The 19,124-nt window shown below is 51.0% G+C and overlaps 6 protein-coding genes across 6 annotated transcripts in view; 2 read left to right on the top strand and 4 right to left on the bottom strand.

Moving 5' to 3' along the window:
- The window catches only part of PpBr36_08705 (uncharacterized protein), a gene marked incomplete at both ends in the record, with an annotated part of 4,296 nt that extends 4,064 nt beyond the window's left edge, over positions 1 to 232 (bottom strand). The window contains one exon of the mRNA XM_029895832.1: positions 42 to 232. Coding sequence (XP_029747792.1) covers positions 42 to 232 — 191 coding nt within the window. The remainder of the gene's footprint in view (positions 1 to 41) is intronic.
- Positions 233 to 1,314: 1,082 nt separating this feature from the next.
- Positions 1,315 to 2,500, bottom strand: PpBr36_08704 (uncharacterized protein; the record flags this gene model as incomplete). The annotated part of the gene is made up of 4 exons (XM_029895831.1): positions 1,315 to 1,380; positions 1,510 to 1,888; positions 2,019 to 2,138; positions 2,481 to 2,500. 4 exons carry the CDS (start codon positions 2,498 to 2,500, stop codon positions 1,315 to 1,317), a joined length of 585 nt encoding a protein of 194 aa, XP_029747793.1.
- A 2,443-nt stretch (positions 2,501 to 4,943) lies between these two features.
- PpBr36_08703 (uncharacterized protein) lies at positions 4,944 to 7,046 on the bottom strand (the record flags this gene model as incomplete). The annotated part of the gene is made up of 3 exons (XM_029895830.1): positions 4,944 to 6,161; positions 6,254 to 6,569; positions 6,628 to 7,046. 3 exons carry the CDS (start codon positions 7,044 to 7,046, stop codon positions 4,944 to 4,946), a joined length of 1,953 nt encoding a protein of 650 aa, XP_029746692.1.
- Positions 7,047 to 7,333: 287 nt separating this feature from the next.
- Positions 7,334 to 10,602, top strand: PpBr36_08702 (uncharacterized protein; the record flags this gene model as incomplete). Its single annotated transcript, XM_029895829.1, has 6 exons — positions 7,334 to 8,394; positions 8,459 to 8,611; positions 8,684 to 8,798; positions 8,865 to 8,956; positions 9,021 to 9,206; positions 9,289 to 10,602. Exons 1-6 carry the CDS (start codon positions 7,564 to 7,566, stop codon positions 10,600 to 10,602), a joined length of 2,691 nt encoding a protein of 896 aa, XP_029746696.1. The 5' UTR covers positions 7,334 to 7,563.
- A 1,032-nt stretch (positions 10,603 to 11,634) lies between these two features.
- On the top strand, positions 11,635 to 14,574 carry PpBr36_08701 (uncharacterized protein; the record flags this gene model as incomplete). Its single annotated transcript, XM_029895828.1, has 1 exon — positions 11,635 to 14,574. One exon carries the CDS (start codon positions 11,635 to 11,637, stop codon positions 14,572 to 14,574), a length of 2,940 nt encoding a protein of 979 aa, XP_029746690.1.
- A 797-nt stretch (positions 14,575 to 15,371) lies between these two features.
- PpBr36_08700 (uncharacterized protein) lies at positions 15,372 to 18,130 on the bottom strand (the record flags this gene model as incomplete). Its single annotated transcript, XM_029895827.1, has 11 exons — positions 15,372 to 15,514; positions 15,587 to 15,701; positions 15,760 to 15,839; positions 15,892 to 15,935; positions 16,002 to 16,030; positions 16,102 to 16,119; positions 16,186 to 16,338; positions 16,395 to 16,967; positions 17,042 to 17,290; positions 17,359 to 17,532; positions 17,600 to 18,130. 11 exons carry the CDS (start codon positions 18,128 to 18,130, stop codon positions 15,372 to 15,374), a joined length of 2,109 nt encoding a protein of 702 aa, XP_029746691.1.
- Between the last annotated feature and the right edge of the window lie 994 nt (positions 18,131 to 19,124).

The raw sequence follows: 19,124 nt of genomic DNA, 5'->3' as shown, positions 1-19,124 counted from the left end.
AAAAAAAAAAAAAAAAAAAACACAGACACACACACACACACAAGTTGGCAAAGCGCTTTGCTTCTTGTTTTTTCGCTTTGGTGCTAAGCGATCGCATGTCTAGGATGGCGCAGAAACCGCAACTGGGTCGCACCCACAAGGCAAAGCCCAACGTCGTTTTCTTCAACATTGGATTGGATGCGGGATCGTTCTGCTGCACAAACGTGTGTGTGACACCACCAGTTCCCCCCATTTTGTGCAAAAGAAGAAGGAAAAAATAAAAAAAAAAAGAAGTCCTGCAAAAACTAAAACAATCCAAAAACAAAACATGAGATTGTGTACAGCCCCAGTACACTTTCGGGATCGTCCAAACTTTTACCCGTCCGGTAGTAGAAGGAGGATTATATTTTTTAGGATCCGAAGAGCTTGTGATCGATTGATTGATTGGAGAAAAGTGACCAAAGAGGAGGGGGTATATTTTCGAGTTGCCGCAAAACAGCTGCCTTTCTGTCAATAAGCTTTGGCCAAAGCAAAAGTCGATACTGAAGCCGGATAGAACAGTAGGGAGAGAGAAAAAGAAAAAATGGAAATGAGCAATAAAAATGAACCAGTAACATTTGAATTGCACCCCAGATCGCCAGCACTGTCCTATCAAAAGCTTCCAGCCTTGAGTTTTTTCTTATGATAATCCCACGTACAAAAAACGATTTGCAAAGAGGAGAAGAAAGAAAAAAGAAAAAAAGCAAAAGGCATAGATTCAAAAGGGCTGGGACCAATAGAAAAATGATGTAGAAATAAAAAAGTCATAGTGGAAAAAAAAAGACAAGCCTTTGACAGGAGATGCAGCTCAATACTTGATGCTCTGAAGAACAAGGGAAACAAATGCCAGTTAGACGACCGCTTTACCGTCAACAGGAGGCCCTTATGCCGCGTCGCCACGAGTCCATTGTACCGCTACTTGATCTGACAGAAAGTCGAACAATAGCGTACTTGGAATACCTTGGTCCCACGCATTGGCATCCGTTACAGTCTGCTTGTTTGTTGGATGTTCTGTTTTTGGATAACGACACTCGTAACCGTTGCAAAAGAGAACTATGGCACGTGTTCCTGAAATCCATCCATTTCAAGATTGGCGGGGGATTCAAGAACTCGAAATTGCCACCAGTTACGTCCCGAGGCTCGACAGATCCCACAACGAGGAACGCAGAACCCCGCGAGAGTCCATTGTTCTTGTTTACCCCCAAGACTCAATTGTTCATGTCTGCGCCAGCCTCCAAAATTTGTACCGAGACAAAGCCAACTGCTGCAAGTCTCACACGGGCACAATCCTGCCTCTCAAAGGATCAGGCACTTTTTGGATTTCCTCTTGGGTGTCGGCGGCTCTAGGGCAGCAACGATGGCCTGTTGATTATCGATGTGTCAGATAGTTCAACTCACGGCAGATTTCACCTATATCAGAACGAGACCCTACCGTCTGTCCAGCAACAGGTGGAGCAGATCAGTCGCTTCTCCAAGGGGAATCGCACTTACCTCATCAAAGACATCCTTCAACTTGTATTGCGTCAGAGCACTGCACTCGACGTACTTAACGGCACCGAGTTCCTTAGCCATCCGCTCGCCGTCCTCCCTCCGCACTGGTTGCATCTTCTGCTTGCTCAGTTTCTCCCGGACGCTGGGATCATCCCTCAGATCAACCTGTGTACCGACGATGAGGCAGGGTACACCCGGACAGTGGTGGTGAACCTCAGGGAACCACTTCTCCCTCACGTTCTCGAACGAAGCTGGCGATGTGACGCTAAAGCAAACGAGAAAGACGTCCGTTTGGGGGTATGATAGGGGTCGCAGTCTGTCGTAATCTTCTTGTCCTGCCGTATCGAAAAGCCCCAGTGTGTACGGCTCGTCACCGATCCTGTTGTGTCACCAGATAAAATTGTATGAGCAGCCTGTCATGCCATTGATGTCCAGATCCGCCTCGGGGTGGGCTTCACCCAAAAGCGTAAAGGTTCTGTTGTTTGGTTTTGTTATGGTTTATAACTCACATTACCGTAACTGCGTAGTTGTCGAACACGGTCGGCACGTATTCAGACGGAAACTTGTTTGTTGTGTAGCTGATAAGGAGACATGTTTTACCGACGGCACCGTCGCCGACGACAACGCATCTGTGGACGCAGGAAAAAACAAGAGCGCGTTAGCGAGAAAATTGACGACGATCGGATTGACATCATCGCAGCAACACGCGTCGCCCAAGGAAAAAAAACCAGCGCCCCTGTTTCCGATTCCTCAACGTCACTTTGTTCCGCCTTTTGATCTCTCCGCCTCCCAAGACACCGACCGACAGATGAATCGCGAAAAATGAAATCGTTTGGCCAAGCAGGAAAACACCGGTGAGAGGGAACGGCAGCAGCGCGGAAGGCTCGAGGGCGACGGGCCATCGAATAGTAGGAGAGCGGTGGTATCGGAACAATGGATAGACGAGGCGAAACGTCGAGCGGTCGACTTACTTGATCGTAGCAACCACCATTGTTTAGAGCTGAGAGGAGGCTTCTACCAAGCACAAATAGCCCCTATTGTATTCTGACGTAAAAGTAGCAATTGGGGATGGCAAATATCGTGCTAAGGGCCGACACTGGGCTGGATTGCCTTTATTGTTGTCCGCTTTCTGGTCGCGTCTCTCCCTGCGGCTGCGGCTCTTTTCGGTCTCTGTTCACTTTTTTTTTTTCCTGGCGTCCCTTAACTGGTAATGCTCTGTCTCTGGTCCCCCGAATTGATCGGGAAGAATTTCGATTTCGGAGGATTGGACGCTCGGGCGCTGCGGTAGGGAGGAGATGACGGGGGGTTTTTGGGTCGAAGGTGCGGATTGTGGAGTCGAAGGCAGAGAGAGAGAGAGAGGCTCGCTGTGTTTGTGCTGGGGACCTTAGTGGGTGTGTCAGGCAAAAACGAATGTCGCCGCCGGGGTCGACGTTTGTGGGTTGGCTGGTCGGTCAAGAAGTCAAGAAGCTGAATGTGTCAAAGGTTGGTCAGATTATTTTAAAAACAAACAAAAAGGATGGACTCGAATTCGTAACTCGAACAAAAAAAGAAAACAAAAAAGATTAAATCAACCGTGAGTTTGAGATACTCTGAGTAAGGTACCTTGGCCAAGCAGCTGTTCTAGCGGAGGAGGGGACGGCCAACAAGAAAAGCAACCACTAGAATAGACGGAACCGGACTAGATCTAATGGGTAAGGTAGCCCATGGGTGAGGGAGGCCAAACTAACATTCCCTACATACCTCCTAGGTACCTTGGGTACAACCTATGTATAAGGTAGACAGACTCGTCAGGGAATCGGGGAAGGCGGAGCACGAGACAGTAGGCAAACAAGCAAGTGCCAAAGCTTTATGCGAGGTGGACAGATAAAGGTGAGAGATTTACTTCCGGATCAAAATACCAAGAGGAACAAACAAAACAAAAGGGAGAAAAGAGGCCGGTTCGCCAGCTTGGGCTTGAACCCGTCTTTTTTTCTTTCTTTTTTCTGGTATTTTATTTATTTGTTAATTATTATTTTTTAATTCACATTCGCTATCAAGCGAGTACGTATTGTCGCACGCCCTCTAATTTGACTTGGCTACCTACTTTGCCTACCGTTACCGGACTTTAGGTACAGTACGAAACGAAACGCTAGGTCCAAGGGTCGCAAAATTGGACCTGTGAGATGGGTGCCTCATCCCTCGCCAAAGGCGGGCGGGAACGGGGCAGCGCGTTGCCAAGACGTCGGGAAACCCTTGTGGTTAAGCAGATAGCAGCTGCCCCCCACCTAGGAATAACATATCCATCCACCTGCCCACCTTTCTCGACTTGGATGGAACAGAGCTTATCCGCATAAAGGCCGCCTTCCTCCAATGCCTGCTCTCATGCAGAGATTCAACGTTCAAAGCGCCCCCAAAACCGACGGTCCCTTGCCATGACGTTGGGCCACATCATGATGCAATTTTTGTGCAGTTTACTGTGCACCGGGTGCTGCTGGGTGTCAGCTTGACAGGTTCATCTCCAAATATGGCCAATCTGTAACCAACGAGTCCCAAAAAAGTAACTTTCCTCCCTTCATCCCCTCTCGTTTGTCGCCCCCATTTATTTGCCCCTCCTTAAGAAGACTATGGCTAGGTACATGTATCGTTGGTATACCGGTACGATTTTCACGGGCGGAAACTATCCGTAATAGTGGTAAGCCGCCCCCGTTGGTCGCACCATGCCGCTCCGTGGTTGACAGCCTGCCCATTGGTCGCCCAGTTGTGCGAAAGCAATTCGATACATTTCTCAGTCGGAAGCAGCCAATATGACGACATGGTCTAACGCTTCTGCAATCAATGCTTCTGCGCTATTGGCGTCCGAAAGGAAAGCGCCACTTTGTTGTCTTCCTTTTTCAAAATCCCGTTAGAGCCGCAACCAGATGCATTACATTACAGTGATAGAATTGGGATGAGGACAGAGGCACGTCGTCTCATGAAGCGAGTGAAATTTGTGCCACCAACAGCCCACGCCACTCGCATAGCAAACCATAAGCGATATTGTGTCTAGACTAGAAGCGTTTCTTGAACTCGCCCAGTCGGATTCCTGCAGTAGTTTTTCCCCAGATGTGTTGTACGAATATATTCCAAAAAAAATTTGCCTTCACATTTGACCGGCTGCCTCGTCTGCCTGCCTCTGGTATACTGCGTGAAATAGAATACAAAGAGCTGGTTTTTAGAAAGTCCTTGCCTATCAAATGCAACGGGACCGCTACAAGTTATTCAGATCCTCTTTCTGCCATGTCAAGTCAGGCAGGTCATGAGGAGTGAGGAGTTGCTGACAAGCCAGAACATTGCGACGAACGCTTAAGACCGAAAACAGCCAAATGTCGTCAGGCTAATCCAAAGAATTCAAGCTCCCCTTACTTCGCATGACATTCGCAGGCTGTGAAAAAAAAAGTCCAGGCTTATCCTTGAGTTCATCCCATCGCAGCGGTTGTGTCAAGAACATCTTGCAGCGATTCGTTGAGATCGTCGTGTTTGCGGCCATTTTGACACCTTAACTGAGTAGCTAGCCCGCTGATTGCATTGATTGTGTGTTTGTAACGTCTTTGAATAGTTGGGTGTGCGTTGGCAAGGATGCTGGTAACAAGCTGCAGGGCAGCAACGTAAAACTCCAACGCCGCTGTCGGTAGTTGTTTATCAAGGATATCCCAGGCAGCCACTGCGGTTGCTAGATCCAACCACTCTTCTCTGCTGCCTGGGCGTTCGGCTTCGGCGATAGGAAGTATGATTCTGACGATTTCAGTACCTCTACTGAAATCATCGTCCGTGCCTCCCGAACTTGGTATTGAGAGTAGGTCCCCAGTCAAAACTTTCCAGCCGTCTTGGCTTAGTAGAGCCTCTGACGCCTCTTCAAGCGTTATGATCCCCTCTAAAGCCACAAGGATTGGGCGACGGAAATCAAGCCCGCCCAGACCGCTGAGTTTGTAGAGGTCCATGAACATGTCAAGAAGTCCCATTGCTTCCTTTCTCAAGAGTTCATTATCATCTTCCCTGAGCCATACGGCCAGGCATCGTATTGCCGAAAGCACAAGAATGTCTTCGCCAACTTTGGCCTTCATTGAATCCCATGCAATGGTCAGTCGAGAACCCTTGGAGGTCTTGGCCTCGCCGGCACGGGCATCGGGATGCAAGCCCATTGCCCCTGCTACAGAAGCATCCCAACGGTCCCTCAAAAACTCGATGGTAACGGACATGGTCTCGGACATGGCTTTCCTCAGCTTCAGGAGCAGGTCGGGTGGTATAGAGAGAGGTGTTTGTGGTCCTTCGTCCAAGTCATCACCGACTAAGGATCTCATTAGGAAACCAATGTAGCATGAGACCACATCAAAATCCGACGCCAGGCGCCGGGCGGTATTTTGATATCCAGGGCTGTTCAGCTGCTCAAGCAACGCTGGAAACGATGCCCGGAGGTCGATGAGTAGTAAATTGATGAATACGTATGAGAAGGGTTTCTCGGAATCGCCCTTGGCATCCGCGAATAAAAGGTTCGGGGCTTGGATTGGATAGACATTAACAAGAGTAGCAGCCAAGTTTACATAGGCAGACCTCGCTGCATGAGTAGGGCGGCTCGAGGTCAAGTTGCGAATGTAACCCACAAGGGTGGAAAGCCAAGGCGGGTTGCTGGGAAGGAGCTAGACGTTTTATGAGGATGCTCGTCAGTGTTCCTATCTTTCCTACCTTTACCTGTACATTCCTGACAGGTGCACTGTTTAAAACGACTTACATGGTCGTCTAGCTGCCTCAGAAAGTCTGCGAGAAAGTCTAAGAGAGTGACGCCATCTGTACCCGTGAAAGAGCGCACAAGGTCAGCAACCACTTGCTCGACCTTGCGAGCAAGTTCAGACTTAGCCTCGATAGTGTTGGCGATGGACATCGAGCCAAGAAATGCAAAGGAGAGCACATTCAAAACAAGGGGCTGGGTCGGTGCGATTTCCACAAGGTTGCTCAGATCCTGGATCTGAACTAACGTTTGAGCGCCTTGGGGATGGCTAACAAGCGTCAATAGAGCTTGCAAGATAAGAACTGTAGTGTTTTCAGAGCTATCAACAGCGTTAGCGATTTAGTGGACTAAGGATTGACATGATTGGAGGGGCGTACCTTTGGAGGATAGCATCGCAGAGCATAGGTATTCTTGCTATGAGTTTCTCATCGGATTTGGATTCTTCTGGAAGGAGAAGAGTGAAGGTATGTATCACGGCTACTGCGAGGTCCAACATGTCCTTTGAATCTGGCGAGGGCGAGGGCGATGACCTGGCTCTGAGTAGGCGGTCCAAGAACTTGCCCGGGATGAACCCCCACAGCTGCCGGATGACGGTGCCATCCTGCTGCAGCTCTGGGGTGTTGTCCAATACTGATTTGAGGAGCGCCAGGCCGACGAATCTGGATGTATCGTCTTTCGCCTTCAGGAGGTCCTGGATCCTCTGTAACGAAGCTTGTTCTGGTGCCGTTGTCTGGGCTTCTGAGCCGGAGCCTGAGCCTTGAGACCCGCTCAGCCCTGATACCTTGGCGTCTTGCATTGGTGAAGCGTCGGGCGTTCTCGCGATTTTTTTCGCACAGATTCAAGGCTAAGATCAAGATCTTATGCCCTAAGAATACGGGACCGAAATAGGTCGATAATTAAACGTTGGCACTCTAGTTTTCGGAGAAACCCCCCGTTGCAACATGTTTGGATTCCACGCCAAGTCGCTTCCAAAGTTCTAGCGCAGAATGTGGATCGATCTGGACAGTGTCCAACACAGTGCCACGTATCAATCCGAGTGGGTGCTCTCACCCTCCAGCTGTCGATTGCGACTTGGCTCCAGGCATGAAGAGCTTACAGGGCGTGTACCGCCGCCATCCGAGGACTCCAAGACGGCCAAATCCAAACTGGCCCCGAAACCGCCCATCCGTGTGGCAGCCCGCATCGTACCAGACTACCGAAGAGGCGCCCCCGAATCCGACCCGCGACTACGATTATCGACCCTTCACCGTTAGCGTTGCCGCGAAAGACGTCTTGTCGGCACGTCAATCCTGGAAGATGGAAAGTCGCCTGCCATGGACCGGTCTCGTACACTGAATATTGGCTCTGCATCTAGGTCGAGTCAACTGTCGCCTTCTCTGCATGACCGCCAATCATTCCACGATGAATCGGATGAGCTTGATTTTTTCATAGACGAGCCGCCAGACGATGGTGTGCTCGGCGACGATCCCTTGGCCGATGACTTGGCATCGCCATCCAGGCGAAATCAAAAAGGGAGCGCTTCCTCCCAAACGACGCGCTATCTCTCGGGCTCGACCAGCGGGCCTGGCGAGGGAGCCTCGCGCTTATCTCCAGGCCTGGGGCCGGGCTTCACTCCAGGCGATTATACTGCACGATCGGGTACACCAATAGGAGGTCTGCGCTCTCCTCGTAGCCCGGGCAGATTCAACGGCTTCTCCAAGGATGGTGGACAGGATTGGTACGTCGAAGGTCCAGGCCGACGTGTTGGGTATGCGGACTTGACGGCCATCGACTGGATTTTCGAGTACACCAAGGAGAGACAGCGGCTTCGCGTGCTGTACTCTCAGGCCTCGGGGGTCTTGGGTTACATACCGCAACTGCTGGACGCGAGCCAGGTCTGGTTCATCCTGGCGGCGACGGGCATGGCCGTCGGCACCGTTGCCGCAGCTATAGACATCACCACGGACTGGCTGGGCGATCTGAAGACGGGATACTGCTCCACAGGCTCCGACGGCGGAGCCTTTTACCTCAACAAGGGGTTCTGCTGCTTTGGCTACGATGAATGGTCCAAGTGCGTCGGCTGGCGCCCATGGGCGGCTGCCTTGGGCATTGCGTCTGCTGGTGGCAAGTGGATAATAGAATACTTTTTCTTCATTTTATTTTCGGTATGCTTTCCATCGCCTCCTGCTGGGGTAACTGTTAGACCATGCGAGTTGACTCTGGCTGCAGGTTACTTTCGCACTCTGTGCGCATATCCTAGTACGAGAGTACTCCATGCACGCGAAGCATAGTGGTATCCCCGAGATCAAGACAGTTCTCGGCGGCTTCGTTATCAGGAGACTGTTGGGGGTGTGGACCCTGGTGACGAAATCTCTGGGACTTGTAAGCCATCGTTGTCCTTGGTGACTTTTCTTTTTTTTATCACCCCTGAATTTTCTGCTGACTATCGTGAAGTGCTTGGCCGTCGCATCGGGCATGTGGCTTGGCAAGGAAGGTCCTCTCGTTCATGTCGCATGCTGCTGTGCAAACATAGCCACCAAACCCTTCAAAAACATCAGGGAAAATGAAGGTTTGTTCCCATGCATACCCTCTACTCGTTTTGCTTGCTGTCTGCTTACCCAATGTTGTACTCCAGCCAGGAAACGAGAGGTATTGTCGGCAGCTGCCGCATCTGGTATATCTGTAGCTTTTGGCTCGCCCATCGGGGGTGTACTGTTCAGCTTGGAAGTAAGTCACAGTCCGCTCTCTAAATAGAGTATGTGCACAACCAATACTGACTGACTGCTGCTAGCAACTCTCCTACTACTTTCCCGACAAAACAATGTGGCAGAGTTTTGTCTGTGCCATGACCGCGGCTGTCACTTTGCAGGCTCTTGACCCATTCAGGTCGGGAAAACTGGTCATGTATCAAGTCAAGTACACTACTGGCTTTCATGCTTTTGAAATGGTTCCGTTCGCTCTTTTGGGAATCCTAGGTGTAAGAACCATTGGCCTTGCTGAATGCGTGCCTTGTTCAAAGACTAGATTCCAGGCTGCTAACGTGAATGGAACCCAATTAGGGCATATACGGTGGCCTTTTTATCAAGCTCAACATGAAAGTGGCCCAATGGAAAAAAGAAACTCACTGGCTACCAGGACCGACGACACAGGTTGCAATCGTCGCACTGCTGACGGCACTTGTCAACTATCCCAACCTCTACATGCGGGCACAAAATTCGGAGCTAGTGTCATCACTGTTCATGGAGTGTTCCCGAGTCCTTGATGATCAGTTCGGCCTATGTAAGACCGGAGCAGCTTCGGTTGGGACCATAGTCTTACTCCTATTCGCCTCTCTGCTTGGCTTCCTTCTAGCAGCGATTACCTTTGGGCTTCAGATCCCTGCGGGTATCATCTTGCCGTCGATGGCTATCGGGGCTCTGACCGGCAGAGCAGTTGGCATTGCCGTGGAGATCTGGCAGCAAAGCTATCCGGGATTCTTGGCTTTTTCAACATGCGAGCCAGACGTGCCCTGCGTTATCCCAGGCACATACGCGATTATGGGTGCCGCTGCCACCCTTGCGGGAGTCACGAGGATGACTGTGTCCATCGTGGTCATCATGTTCGAACTCACTGGAGCCCTGACTTATGTACTCCCTATCATGGTAGCTGTCATGCTCTCTAAATGGGTTGGCGATGCCTTTTCGCGGCGTGGAATCTACGAATCCTGGATACATTTTAACGAATATCCATACTTGGACAACAGCGAAGAGATGGTGATACCCGACATTCCGGCGTCGCAGATCATGACACGCATTGAGGATCTCGTGGTCCTCACTGCCGTCGGGCACACCATTGGCAGTCTCCAGCACATCCTCGATACTCATCAGTACCGAGGTTTCCCTGTCATCTCAGACCCCCGAGAGGCTGTCCTTCTTGGCTACATATCAAGGGCCGAGCTGGCCTACAATTTGCACACGTTCACGCAACCGCCGCAATCTCTGCCTCCAGAAACGGAGGCCTTCTTCTCACACCAGCCCATGGCAGATCCCCGCACGACGCTCGATCTCAGGCCCTGGATGGACCAGACTCCCATAACCCTGTCCTCGCGGTCAAACCTCCACCTGACGGTGACTTACTTTCAGAAACTGGGTCTGAGGTACTTGCTCTTCACCGACAGAGGTGTGCTGCAAGGCCTTCTCACCAAGAAGGATGTGTGGTACGTCCTCAACGGGGCCGAGGAGACGCGACGGACGAGCGGATTGGCGAGAGATGCGGGTCTGGAGACAGGGCTCACCAGAGAAGACGGGGATGGTGAGAGCAGGGGTCTGCTGAGGGATGGCGGCGGTGAGGAACCGACAAGTCCAGGCGCCGATCGTCAAGATTCTATTTTGTGAACCCAAAGGAAACCTTGAAGCATTGTGTTTTTATGTTCAGATTTTTGTGGTTAATTGCAAGCATTATAGAGCGTCTAAATTCCAAGTAGATCGAGGGGCGCGCGAGTCCTCTGGCAAGCATCAACCTTGAGCTAGATTGCGTGCGTTAGACCAGGACGTTTGATGCACTTGCTCACATGCACCGCCTCTCGGCAGACCCGATTCTTTTTTTTTCTCTCTACGGGTTTCTGATTTATGATGTGTATAGCTGTTGCTCGTGGACAAGATACCCTTATTCAGGCCAAGCAAACACATGAATATGCATGCAGGCCCGACCAAACTAAATAGCATTGGGCTAGCGCACCATGTGCTGGCTCGTGCCATTGGATGCATGCATACCAGTTTTTTTTTTTTTTTTTTTTTGGTGCATCAACTGCTGCAGAGTTAGCGTACCGTTGTAGCGCTTAACCCCTGTCCAAAGCCGTATCCCTGGCGCATGATGTCAATTGATTACGGTACTGACCTTATTGAAGAGCTGTACCATGGAACGGACCAGACATCTATCTGATGTGGTGACGGCACCCCACTAGTCTCAAGCTGACCATGGATCTTCCCAGCCGCCGAGGCAGTCTCGACTTGCTGGAGAAGTCCAGCTCCCACGACGAACCACCAAAAAAAGAAAGCAAGAACAAAAGAGCCAGAATTAGTCTCCAGTTTTTTATGCGTGAACATGTAAAGGAAAGAGAAAAAAATAACAACAACAAAAGTAACCCTGTTCGCAACTTTCGGATTCATTACTTAAAATTCCCATTGACAAATCTCGGGGACAATAATCTGTGACCATTACAAAACCGGCTTGTTTCCCAAAAGAGCACGACAGATCAAGCCAACGCGAATCGAAAAACCAAGAAACATTGGGCTGCCAAACAGCGTAATTGACCACGACAACCAGTCGACCGACCGAACTCCTTTCGCCTGTTCGTCTTGGCTATGGACCGACCACCCTAATCACCCCCACTTCTATCCCGCCCGCTAACCCAAGCAACTCAAACGATGCGACTAAAGCCGGCGAGCTGCAATCGATTGTGTGTCTCGCTCGTCTGGGGTCTTGCGCTACTGGGACGTCATGGCTCGGCCGCTCAGCCGGGTCGCGAAGCGCAGGCCGCCGCCGCCGCGGCGATAGGATCATGCGAAGCGAGGACCATCAACTACATAACGCATACCCTGCCCCAGCAGTGCCTGCGCACCTCTTGGTCCAGCGCCGCCAACGACGGGGCGGCAGCTGCGGGAGGACCGATCGTCACGTCTACCACGGGCGAACCGACAGCGATCCCTGAAACGGATGAGCAGAACAATGAACAGAAAACGGATGATGATCCGGGTCACACAGACGACGGACAGGATCAGGAGCTGGCCACCAGCTCCTTCATGTCCTTTGAGGAGTGGAAAGAGCTTCAGTTGAGGAAGGCAGAGCAGGAAGCCGGCGATCCCAAGGCACGGAACAAAGATGACGGTTCAGGCCAGCAACAGCAGCATGAAGTGGAAGGAGGTCGAGACGAGGGAGATACAAACCTGGATTTTGACGCCTTGTCCGAGAAGGTCTCTGAAATTACGGCTTCGGGAACCGGGCCTACAGGCGAGGCTGCGGGTAAGCGGCAGGAGCTACAAAAGCAACAGCAAGACAAAAAAGGTGAGGATGTTGCCATATACGAGGGCGGTGACTCGACAGCCCAGTACGTCCGCAGCAAAGACGCAGGCAAGACGTGCAAGGAACGGTTCTCATACGCCTCCTTTGACGCCGGCGCAACGGTTCTCAAGACTGGCCCGCGCGCTAAGAACGCAAAGGCTATCTTGGTCGAGAACAAGGACTCGTACATGTTGCTCGAGTGCGCTCAGCCGAACAAGTTCGTCATCATCGAGCTGAGCGACGACGTCCTGGTCGACACCGTCGTCATTGCCAACTTTGAATTTTTCTCCAGCATGATCCGCACGTTCCGCGTCAGCGTGAGCGACCGCTACCCCGTCAAGCTGGAGAAGTGGAAGGTCATTGGAACCTTCGAGGCCCGCAACCAAAGGGATATCCAGGCCTTCTTGGTCGAGCACCCCCAGATCTGGGCCAAGTATATCCGTATCGAGTTTTTGAACCACTATGGCAGCGAGTTCTACTGTCCCATTTCGCTGGTGCGCGTGCACGGCACCCGCATGATGGACTCATGGAAGGAGGTCGAGGGCGGCCGTGATGACGATGACGAGGTCATTGATCAAGGCATGCCGACTGTTTCTCAGGAGCCAGTCGAGCCTCAACCACCAGCCGAGGAGCCAAGTTCCCCCGAGCCGGTGGCTGCGGACAAAGCAACCAGTGCCCCTCCAGTCGTGACTGAAATGGGTCTCACACCATGGGAACCCATATTCCGCGAAATTCCCTCACCTGAGATGTGCGAGATGCCAGCACCAACGACCACAGATTATGGCCCAGCTGGCCAGTCTTCAGTAGTCTCTGGACCCGATACGCAGCCTCTGCATGACGGAAGGCCACATGATTCTGTGGATGGGAGCCGATCAACAGCCCAAGACCCAGTCTCATCATTGACGTCCGCCATTCATACTCTCAAAGGGACCGATGAGCCTCGAGGAAATGTCACAATGGCTGATCCGGCGGCTTCCACTTACAATACCGAGAACTTAGTATCACCATCACCGCTTGCATCGACCGAATCCCCGTCAGGAGCCAAGGACTCTGCATCTACATCATCAATCTCCATACAGGCTTCCTCCTCCAAATCCGTCAACAACAGCAGTAAGCACAAAACGTTGGTATCTAAACCTTCCTCGGCTTCGGTCAAACCCCCGACGCCCAAGCCGTCAAGCACAGTGCCTTCGTCAGCTAGGAACAGAACAGGCACCAATACCAACAACGCACCGCCAGCGTCTCCAACCGTACAGGAATCCTTCTTCAAGACGGTCGCCAAGCGTCTGCAGCTGCTCGAGTCCAACACCTCACTCTCGATGCAGTACATCGAGGATCAGTCCCGCTTCCTCCAGGACGCCCTCGCCAAGATGGAACGCAAGCAGATCTCGCGGGTCGACACCTTCCTCGACACCCTCAACCGCACCGTTCTGGCCGAGCTCCGCTCAGTCCGTTCCCAATACGACCAGATCTGGCAGAGCACCGTCATCGCCCTCGAGTCGCAGCGCGACCAATCCCAGCGCGAGATCGTCGCCCTCAGTGATAGACTCAGCGTCCTAGCAGAGGAGGTCGTTTTTCAGAAACGCATGGCCATCCTGCAGTCCATCCTGCTGCTCGCCTGCCTGGTCCTCATCATATTCTCCCGCGCGTTCGGCGGTGCCGCATCGACCGTCACCTTTTCCGGGACCCCGCGTCACTCGCGCTGGGCATTCGCCATGCCCATGTCTCCCCCTCCTTCCGCCGGCCCGCCTACCGGCAGAGGGTACGGACCGGGCTCGCCATCGCCCTCGCCCTCGCCATCTAGGCTCGGCAGCATTGCACCACGGTCGCCGCCAGAAGACGACGACCGGCTGGCTGCCCTCGATACCCGTCATCGGTACGCCGACAAGACTCTACCCCTAACGCCGACGTCCGAGTACGACGCTGGCGGGCGGGAAAGTACTCCCGCCATTCACGTGGTCGACGAAACGGGCGAGCCCAGCTATTTTGACGACACCGCCAGCTTCTCTTTGCCCCAACGGCTGGGCAGTGAGGCAAGCGATGCCACCCCTGAGCTTGGTTACGGCAGTGATACACAAGTGGAATCTGCCGACCAAGCACCCATTTCCTCGGAACCTGCCGATGAGGGGAATGCCTCTCGTCACGAGCAGGCCAAATACCCGCCCAGGGTTGACGAAAGCGATGGCTTTGAGGCCAGCGCTGCCGATAAAGAAATAGAGGGATCCGGTCCTCCTTTAACAAGAACCACCCTACCTGACTTTGGAGATGGGCGAAAGCCGCTTCCTGCTCTGCCTGAAAGCCCATGACCAGGCTGAGCTTTTGACTTGCAAATCAAACTTTGTCCAATAGATACCCTGCATTCCTATTTAGACAGCGTCACATAGTTCTTGCCGTTGTTTTCTAAATTTGATTTAATTCGCTTTCTGAAGCTTTAGTTCATCCCCGTCACAGTATCAACATATCTTCGCACAAAACTCACAAACATGCAGTGATCATTGCACACGAGGAGTCGGGTCTAATCTGCTTGGGGCTTGTGCCTGGGCGTGCATTTGCAATTTAATTGTTCCTTTTTGAGAAGAGCTCTTGTTTGTGTTCAATCATTATCTAGGGGAACAAAATCGCAAAGCCAAGTATCAAAGCGAGATCAGCCCTACATTCACTGACAAGCTACATCCGCCAATTTGCGAGCCTCAGCCCGTTTACTGTACAAGACTGCCTTCTGTGAGTACATCCTGGCTTAGTGTCATCCATATTATGCTATTTGTTGGCATAGCCCAATGCCCCTCCACATGTAGCCAGCAGATTCGTACAGCCAACATGGCCAAGAAGCTCGTCACCGAAAATCAAAAAAAAAAGAAGAAAAAAAAATAGATAAAGAGAGAAAGTGCAAGTGTACATGGCCCTACCATTAAAACAATATTAGACCACGCAAGCCAGTCAAAATAATGTTCCATACTCGTTTGAGCAAAATGGAAATTCACCTTGGCTTGGGAAAACCACTCCAATGTATACTTGATGTATTTGGTGTCAGTAACGATGCTTCTGAGGCTGACCTCGAGTCAATTGGCAAGAGCTTTGAGCTGTGGGAAGTTTTGGTTTTGGTTCACTGTCCGACATAAAGGTGCTGAATTGCGGTCTCGTAATCATATTCTTCCAGGGCTGCAAGTCTAGTTCCACGATCGTATTGGGAGCGGCGGCGGCGTTGCTCGTCACGGAAGTGCTGACCGGCATTGGGGGTGAACAGTCCTGGTATTGGTCAGAAAAGAAACGCTTGGGCAGGAGAAAAGTGCTTATGATAGACTGGTACTAGAGACTCACCGACGTGCTCTGCATTCTCACAGCTTCTCTTCATCTTTGACTGGTTGTCAGGGTCCGGGAATGATTCCTCTTGCCCTGCTAACTCAGGCATCGGGCCATTCGAAGTAAAGAAGAGCTGTGACGATTTATGTCAGTTAAGATCCACGGACACATTAGTGTATCCATCAGCATACCTTGGGACGATAATGAGCAGCTTCCAGCATTACCGAACTGTTGCGGAACTTCTGCACCAAGCAGTCTTTGCCTTGGATCGCTGCTTATGGTTAGAAAGAAGCCCGTCCGACTGCCTTATCCCGATTACTTACTTGCGTAAGATATCTCAGCGACCTTGTCGCTCTTGAAACAGTTCCTTCAGAAGTTACCCCATGGTCAGAATTGAATTCCCGTACTTTCAGGGAGCAGAATCGTAGCATACCAGCGCTGGTTCCCACGCGCAGTAACAAACTAAAGCATATATTTCCGTCAGTTATCGTAACTCTGGTGAACAATCAATATTGCATGCTAGAGTGACTAACGTCAATGATGTCGAGTGGCTAAAATGCAAGATTTCTTGTCAGTAAGTGCGTATCACATGGCCAAAAGATAATGGCGCTACTTACATCCACAAAGTTGATGAATGCGTACCCAACGTTACAGTCGTTGGCAAAGTCGATTCTCAAGTACATAAAGTCGTACTTGCCCCAGCTTGATTCGTCAACGATACGCTTGAGCATTGCCTGATCAACCTTGTTGGGAATGTTTCGCAGCATAATCTGGCCAATGTCAGCAGGAAGCAATACGGAGCTTTATGGTGAGATGAATTACTTACAGTTGTGCGCACATCAGTGCCTTCTCTGATACGATTGACATCCACATGATTATGGTGCCCGGCAACGTTGTAATATGAAGAGCGGTGGACACGTGTCGCATTCTGGCGGCGGTTGTCTGGCCGGCTGAAGCCTTGAAGCTGCCGGGGAGACGTGAACTCCTGCTGTGGAGAAAGAACCACAGGGCTCTGTGGACTGGAATAGATCGGCGTAACACATGGATAACCCGCGATACTCGATGAGGGAGGGCTCTGAGCGGGAATTCTGTTCAGTGTGTATGGCGTTGGTACAGAGAAATGCTGGAAGACCATGGGCCGATAAAGAGGATATTGTGGGCTAAGTGGCAGGCTAACTCGCGGCGTAGATGGATATCCAGGAGCGTTGATGGGAACGGCTGACTGGTGCGTCTTGGCCATAGATAGGCCCGAGAAAATGTCTTGCTCGTACCCTTGAAAAGCCGGTGATCTGATGGGGGTTGCCACTGGAGTTGAGATCGGTGTTGTCATACCACCATGAATTTCCGGTCCAAAGCTGAGCCCTTCACTCTGATGGAATGTGATGGTAATGGTAATGTCCTACTTTCTGGTTAGCTGCATGATGGAGATGGAATTATTGTTGATAGGGTCGAGACCAAGCACGGAAAACTGACATTGACAGTGATACCGTTGTACTTGGAAATAACGCCAAAAGCCACAGCCGTATCGGCATACTCTAGAATGGCTTTATAGACACACCGCTCTGAGCTTGGTGTCTTCTGAAGTGCAAAGACATCTCCCTCTGAACAAAGAAGTCCAGCAACCAGGGACTCTAGTTGCTGCTCACAATCCGCTCTTCCGACAGCGGACACATCCAGTTGGCCCTCGTGGTTTGTTGTCAGATTATCACTAGCTCCAGTGAGCTTGAGGCATGTCATGTTAGCATTTTTTGCCAAAATCAAACGATTCCGAACTTGGGAATTTTCCATACCTGGACAAACTCGATAGGAGGCACAAAACCAGCTACCCAAGAAGGTCCTCCGAGTAAAACATTGCGATGAACCATACATGAGTCCCTGATGTTCGAGAATCGAACATATGCAGCAGGACCCTTGACGATGATACGCCTAGTTCCTTGGCATGGAGAACCAAGCTGGCCCAGTTTCTGGATCTTTGTTAGAATGCTTCAAGAAAAACATTGTAATGAAATGCCTTGGATGAGAGAGACATACCGAAAGCAGCAAGTCAACGTCGTTCTGACCAACGAGCTGCGACGAAGATGACACCACAATGCATCGAGAAAGGAGTCCTTCTGTGCTCAAAGTTGTGGGTATTGACAGAATCGGCTGTTGAATGGATGATGCCTGGTCTGGCGAAACCTTCGAGGCCGTATCACTCGATCCATGAGCGACAAGCGGTGAGCTGTATGGGCGGAAAGCCGATGCTGTGGCAGACAGCTTCTGTTCCTGTTTCCTTGCGGGTGTATTTGTTGACACGAATGGATCCCTTTCAATTGGGCACTGGTCACTCCGGTATAACACAGCTTGATTCGTCGAGTAGCTGGTTGAACCGCTATCGGATGAGCCTGAGACAATAGTTGCCATCAGCTTGGTCGACTTGGCCGAGTTCTCTTCGGGGGAGAAAGCAGTGAGTCGTGTGTCTGGGGTTCCATCGTGCTTGCAAGACTCTGCTGCTCCATTGGAGGAATGAGGAGAGGGAGGGTTGAAGACTCCACCGCCTTCTCTTGCCTGCGGTTGTGCCATGGTAGGCGATGAAGTTGAGCTGTTTGAAGACGAACGTAGCACTCGGCTTGGTGGCAAGGAACTGAAACCACAGTGGTTGGGAAAGGTCAACTGCAGGAAACCAGGGAACTCAGTTCCAGAGGGAGAGACGAGAGTCGAATGATCGTTACGAGAATTGAAGAAAGAGGACAGGTTGTTCTGAACAAGGAGACCATGGGGTATAATGTGAAGTCCTTAGCAGGTACAAGATATGCCAACCGTCGTGACAACCGAACAAAAAGAAGAGAAGGTGATGGACGTGAGGGGAAAGAATGAGAAGAGACAGATTGATGATGAGCAAAATCGCTGTCAACAAACGGTGTTGCTTTCTTTGAACTTGAGATCGTTGATCCAAAAGGAGTTTGTGATCCAAAAGTCCAAGGAAACTAGTGTTGATATTCTTTCCGTCAATAAAAGTTTTGATTTCTTTAAGATGTGTCTCAGAATCAGTCCAAGGCAGGAAGGAGCGGTTGAGCTAGCGTCGACCAAGTTCACAACAAAGGCAGGCACTCAGGTACTTCTTTTACCTTGGAGGCAATGGGTGGTAGCTTTAGTCGCCAGTCACACTGATGGTCAGCTTGTCACAAAATTTGGTGCCCACCACCAGGTGTTGAGAAGGGACTATCATGCTAAGAGACTACCTTCTTGCCATACATTTTGGGTTTGGGGGATTTGACACTGACTTGAATGTGACGCCGAAGTGAGGCGCCCAATGAGACCAGGCTTAGAGGCTTACATGTAAAGTAGGTTACTATCTGCTTGAGCCAATAGTCGAAACGAGTTAGCTCCTCGCTGTACAGACAAAATATGAGACTTTGATTTGCCTTTCAGTGATATGTAGATGAGGTCAGTAGAGGAATTACATGTATTGGTCACCATTTACACCGTTTGTTGGCATCAAGAAAGCAAAAATTTGCATGATTTCAACCATCAACGCTGAAATCCACATTTAATGTTATACTCCATCATCAAGGAC

The sequence above is a fragment of the Pyricularia pennisetigena genome, chromosome 5, assembly GCF_004337985.1.
Source record: "Pyricularia pennisetigena strain Br36 chromosome 5, whole genome shotgun sequence".
Taxonomy (NCBI): domain Eukaryota; kingdom Fungi; phylum Ascomycota; class Sordariomycetes; order Magnaporthales; family Pyriculariaceae; genus Pyricularia; species Pyricularia pennisetigena.
This window is presented reverse-complemented; position numbering and strand designations above follow the sequence as displayed.